Source organism: Gavialis gangeticus, unplaced genomic scaffold (genome assembly GCF_001723915.1).
Source record: "Gavialis gangeticus isolate Ggan-Ray unplaced genomic scaffold, GavGan_comp1, whole genome shotgun sequence".
Classification (NCBI taxonomy): Eukaryota; Metazoa; Chordata; order Crocodylia; family Gavialidae; genus Gavialis; species Gavialis gangeticus.
In genome coordinates, this window is record NW_017729025.1 from 150547267 (window position 1) to 150553400 (window position 6134).

The following is a 6134-nucleotide window of genomic DNA, read 5'->3' on the forward strand; positions in this document are numbered from 1 at the left end:
CTCTGTTGCAGCAGATCTGAATGTGTTTTTGGTACTATGGACTCCTATTTGAAATCTCTAGGTTTAACATGTGAATCATCTGTAAGTGGCACCAGGTGGCACCCTAGGGTGTTTGGGGACCCTGATTAAGAATCACTGCCTGCCTCAGAGGGCAGGAGGTGTCTCTTTTCATGTGGAGAAGTCCCTTCCTTTTCATTTCCCAAATGCTCAGGCATTCAGATGAATAAAAACATAGCCCTTTGCTTCTGAAGTATGTCTTTAATGATTCAAAGCAAAAGCAGACAATGCAAAACTAAATAAAAGACTATGCGCCTAAAGGAAGATTTTCTCTTATTTTTATACACAAATAAATAGAGTGCAACAAGGGCTTAGAAGAGAAGGAGGTGGAAAATGGAAAGCACTGAATTACTCTTGGAAAATTACAAATGTCTACTACAGTCTCTTTTTGCCCCTCTATCAATGTGTCATTATGTTCATCTTCTTCACTTCACTCGTCTCTGGGTGGCTCTTCTGATGCGTTTCAGTGCAGCCTCTCTGTCCCCTTCCATTAACTCCTGCTGGGCCTTTCTAGACCAACCTGGTACATCACAGATAGTGCCTTGGCACTCACAATGCTCCACGTGCACATACTCATGGTTCACCTCTTCTCCATTAAGGCACCGTAGTTGAACTCTCCTTCTGCTCGTTATCGACTCCCTGCAGCAAGTGCACTTGTGGTTCATGGAGTTGGCCTCAGCAGAGTATCTGTTTGTTAGTATGGACAAAGATACCATTACCCATTGTTAGATATTAGTATGCAGTTTAGCTGTCTTTTTTTGGTGAATAAGTAACTGTAAGGAATTAGAAATAATACGCAAAACAACCGTTAACCGTGTGAATCGGAAGAGCGGCTGCTTTAAAGCTAGCGGAGCATCACAAGCAAAATTCAATTTCATTTAATGGATAACCAAAGTGCAGCTTGAAACACTCTCTAAGGTACCTAACTATTGTATAGGAATGATTCTGTTTCTCCCTTGTGCACATAAGTGCTCCTGTCCTATGAACAGAGAGGCATTTGCACATTTTGGGAGGTGGCCCTATTCCTAGAGTCAGGGCACTTGCACAACCAGAGAGGTAATATAATCATGTCTACTGAATGGACATCCAGGAGATTTGGGCACTTAACTCCCTTAGAATCCTTCTGAAATGTCCAGCCCTGATGACTCTTAAATACTTTCTGTTCACAGCAGATCAGATATAGAATAGGTAGCTGCAATACAAGCTTCCCTGCATCAGCACATCCCTGACCATTAAGCATCCTGTATTGGATATTTTTTTTATGCTGGGGCTATATTTTTGTTATTTTTCTGACCAGTGTGAAGTCATTATTGGGATGTGCAGGCACTTTTGCAATAGTAACTGTCCCCCTGGACAAAATGGGATCTGTTTTCTTTGTTGATTAAGTGCATGTTTTTCTCCATAAAAGGGCTGTCCACTGTACTTTATAGCAGATGGAAAATGATAGTTTAATTGGAAAACTCATTTGTTTTTGAAATGTGTTAAAGCAGTCATCCTCCAGGTATCTGCATTTCAGTTAACTTGCGGATTCTCTTTCCAGCACAACATTAATTCCATTAGCTTAATCATACACAGACTTTTAACAAATGTGGGTTTTTTTCAGTTCACTATATAAATGTGCACCTTTGAATTCCTCTTAGAAAATGGTTGCATGTGTCTGTCTTTTTCTCCCCAGCTGTATATGTTAAATCTTTAAAAGCAGCTTCTCTGCTCATGATCAGGCCTTGTTAATGCTTGAGTTCATAACCATTATAGGAAACATCCCAAGTTGTACCATACCCAAGCTGATCTAATATGAATGACAAGAGAACTGGCTCTCACTTAATAGTCGAGAAGGCATCATCATGAGTCTGGGGCCAGAGATCCCTTTGCTATGGACCTTGTTTCTAAAATGAATAAACAATTCAATCACAAATTTCAGTACTTGTGATTCTGGGACCTGATCCAGTTCCAGATCTCCCACTGTTCTTCAGCTTGGCTATGTATTGTCCCTTTTATATAAACAATCTGTATGCCAGTTAAATTCTTGTCTCATTGTCCAGTTCAGTTTACTTACATTGAGTAGGTTCCACATGTTCCTTCACACTGAGTCACGTTGACTCTCTCCACAGAAGTACATCCCTGGTGCGTGATATACTCCATCATTTGACTGACAGAACATGGTGCTGGGGTATCACGAGGTATGCCTGTCGAATAAAAGTGTGGTAAAGACCTTCTGTGAAATGGCTGCAAAACTACCTTGGTGTTTTAACATAGGCTGTGTCATCAAAAAAAAGTGTTATAAAAACCAAAAACTGTCTTTGGGAATAAACTCTATGCACACTTTAGTTATCCAGCAAGTTCAAACATTTTAGCACTTAGCATTATCCCTTACACTCTCTGTGATTACTTGAAAAGCAGATAACTTTCTAAAGTATTTGTTTTAATCCAGTTTCTGGTATAGGGACTACAGTGTATAGATAAAAGGAGTCAGATAAGATAACTATAGGGGTTCCATTTGCTCTTAGTATGAATTATAGGTTATAGAACAGGGGCCAACCTGTAGCATGTGTGCAAAAAGCGGCATGAGAAGTTTCTTTGTGTGGCAAGAGGTAGATTGTATTAGGTACAGGCAACATAGCAGCAGATAGAACAGGGGGCAGAAAGAAGAGCAGCAGATCAGACAGGGGAAGGGGATTAAAATGGTACTCAGGGGGCACATCTATACATGCCTATTAATGCACAGCAATAAGCACTGGAACTTATTGTTCCACAGCTTATTGATGTCACACATGCATCTGCATGTGCACCCAGGATCACAGGACATTGAGCTGAAGCGGAGCAGCCCCGACTGGCAGAGGGCCCCAGGGGTAAGCCTGCCAGCCTGGGGAAGCACCACCCGGCTTAGTGTGCTCTTGAGGGGCTGGCTGGGGCATGAGGGTTCTTCAGTATGGGACTAGATAACAGGCAGCCCCCTCACTGAAGTACCCATGTGCCCCAGCCAGTCCTTCCAGAGTCTACACATGCGCTGCTGCAGTTTTCTACTCTGCAGCAGGATAGTATTTATAAGTACTATCCTGCTGTAGAGTAAATTAGTTTACTCCAGCCTAATAGGGGCACACATGTACACACCAAGACATTTACTGAATAGCTAATTAGTCAGCTGTGCAGTAAATGTCTCATGTAGATGTACCCAAAGAAACTGGGACTAATTAGTGGCACACCTGTCAAAGAGGTTGGGCCCCACAATTATAACCTACCTTTTGAACATACCCATATTAGACATACAGAAAGGCAAAGAAATTATAGAAAGTTAGGAAAAAAGTTAATGATTTGTTCTACTAAATTGTTTGAGTTTATACAAAATAAGTGTGAATCCATGCATACATGTGTGAATGTCTTTGTGGAGGCTGAAGAAGAAAAAGCAATGGCTTCTTAACCAGTGATTTTAGAATCATTGTGTGCATCTACACATGCCGATTTAAGGTGCATTAACCAATTTTAAGGTACATTAAAAATGAGGGTCTATGCATTCACACCCTTAATGCACCGTAAAAATGGCAATTTTAGCCTCTTTGTACCTAAATTTGATACCTGCAAAAGCAGGTTTCAAATTTATGCGTGAATAGCTAGACTACCTTAATGCACATGTAGATGCACTAAGACACATTAATGCTGTGTATGCCAACTGACTTGGGACTAAATTTAGTCCCAAGTCAGTGCACATACCATGTTAATGCACCTTACCGTGTGTATGTGTATACAGGTGCCTAAGTCACCTTAATTCCACATCAGACAAATGCACATTAAATTTAGGCACACGTAAAAGCATGTGTAGACACACCCATTGATTACCTGCTAAGTGATATCAACCTACTGCAAAAATACTATTAGTATCAAAATCACTAAGACCGAAGTTTCAGCCAGCCAGGCCTAGCATGCCAGTTATTAGAGATGTTTAAAAGAAGCTGCTGAGGAAATTTGACACAGAGTTGGAATGCCAAAGAGAAAACTACTAGTCCTTATTTAGGCACTTCTCAGACCTTCCATATTGTAATGAACTGAAACTGAGCTGCCCTATATAGTGACCTTAGCCACTGAGGAAGGAAAATGCAGAAAGGAAAAAAAAGTCACTAAGCTTTAAACAAAAATGTGACCTTGATTAAGAAATAAGGAATATCTTCCCTTACCAGTGGAGGAAGCCCTATCATTCCTTTTCCTGACCTGTCTCAACAGGCAGTTTTGACTCAAACCCCATTCGTTGACGTGCTACTTTACTAATTCATTCCGGAGGAGTCTTGTATTTTTACCGCATATCACCTAAGATCTGTTGTGTCCAAATAGTGAGCTTTTGTCTTCCAAGACTGAAAGCTCATTGGAAAAGTGCTTCTCTAAGTGCTCTTAAAAACAGCTACGGTGAATATATATATATTTATTTAGTTAAATACATATTAGCAATTGCATCAGTTCTCAAAAAGAAAAATTGGTCTATTTTAAATAAAATTGTGTTTCTGTTTTGTAGTGGACATATGTTTGCTGAGCAGTTGTACTCACATGTTTTACAGCACCCATTAGTTAGGTAGGAAATAGTACCCTGGGGAAAAAAATGGAAAAAAGTCAATACTACCTTTCTGCATTGTGGAATTCTGAACAACCCCCACACTGCCTCAGAAGAACAGAATTATTTCCTCCATGCTTGCAATTAGTAGTTGAAACTATAAACTATGATGCAGTGTAAACTAGAATAAGAGTCCTCTCTCTGGTCTTAAAGCCTAAGATCTACAACAGAATCTGCTGAAAAATACAATTATTTGAAGGAAAAGCCCAAGACATATGACATTCACCTCAATTACTATTTAGCAACAATTCCACACAGTTTGATATATGAGCTCTCTGTATATCCCAACACTTTAGACTGAAAGGGTTCCTGTACACAAGCTGGGAGGCTGCTCTGGCACCTGTAATTACAGTGCGCTGGAGCAAACTCAATTAACCAAGTCTGCTGGAGTGTGGTAATTACTGTGCTCCAGCCAGCCTCTGTGTGCCATGCATCAGTGTTCCTGTGCTTCAAAACAGTAGTGGGGGCATGTAGGGTTTTGCCAGCTAGCCTGGTTCAAATCAGCCCTTGAGCTCTTTAATCAGCAACAGTCCTTCTCTGGGCACAGAAACACCAACTGTAATGCCCTGGGTTCTTCTGCTTCTCAGGGCTCAGGGAAAAGCAAACAATCCACATGAACTCACCTGTAGTATGCCCAACAATTCAAGCTTCACTCCCAGCCAGTTTTAGTTCTCACCCTCTTGCAGCCACTCTAATTAAAGTGCTCTATTCCCAGAGTGCGTACAAAAATGCCCAATGTGGGTGCGTTTATACCTTGGCCTGTTCCTTGCAACTACTCTGTCTACATGGCACTCAAGAAATTTGCTGCCCTTTGATCTGACAGAATAAAAATGTTAAGACATTATAGATGACTATTTTGAGGCTATGTGAAGATAATTGCCAGCTAGAAACGTTAATGTATATGTAGTATATGAACTGTGTGCCCCTGAGTGGATGGCAGCTTGCTGAAGATAATTTAATAGAAATAGTATTAGCATTTCTGATCAGGGATTTAATACTTTTAGTAAAACCTAGTATGGCCTCTCTTGCTAATGTGGTGGCTACATCAAACTAAAATGAGAACTGAGGGTGAGCATTTTGCATTTACTTACAGGTTTACAGTTCTTCTCATTGAATGGTTGGCAGCTAATCCTGGAGGTGGAGGAGATGAACTGGTCATGCATATTCTTACAGCTATAAATAGTGCAGTTGTCTCCTGGATCATTTTTCCATTCATCAGGCTATATAAAAATGGGAATAGCACAGAAAAATTGAGAAATGACTCTGAAATCTTCTTATCCCCCAAAAGTGACTTCCCTCTCATATCTCAGTCTATAGACTATAGATACACAACTGTACTGGCTTAGAGAGGGATATGTCTGCATTCTGAAGTTGTGTTGATTGAGGTGATCTCTATATTTCTATAAGGAATTTCTCTTGAGCTGAGTGCACACAGACACACTAGGGCTCTGTGAAATGGGCCATATTCAATTTGGATTTG

The 6134-nt window shown here is 40.5% G+C and overlaps 1 protein-coding gene across 1 annotated transcript in view; it reads right to left on the minus strand.

Annotated features, from left to right (window-relative positions):
- Nucleotides 1-293: 293 nt before the first annotated feature.
- Nucleotides 294-6134, minus strand: part of MUC2 (mucin 2, oligomeric mucus/gel-forming) — a 122689-nt gene continuing 116848 nt past the window's right edge. Inside the window, exons 47-50 of the mRNA XM_019519988.1 lie at nucleotides 5746-5874; nucleotides 4591-4630; nucleotides 2114-2243; nucleotides 294-744 (exon numbers count right to left, since the gene is read on the minus strand). Of these exons, the coding sequence (XP_019375533.1) occupies nucleotides 483-744; nucleotides 2114-2243; nucleotides 4591-4630; nucleotides 5746-5874 (561 nt within the window). The 3' untranslated portion in view covers nucleotides 294-482. The remainder of the gene's footprint in view (nucleotides 745-2113; nucleotides 2244-4590; nucleotides 4631-5745; nucleotides 5875-6134) is intronic.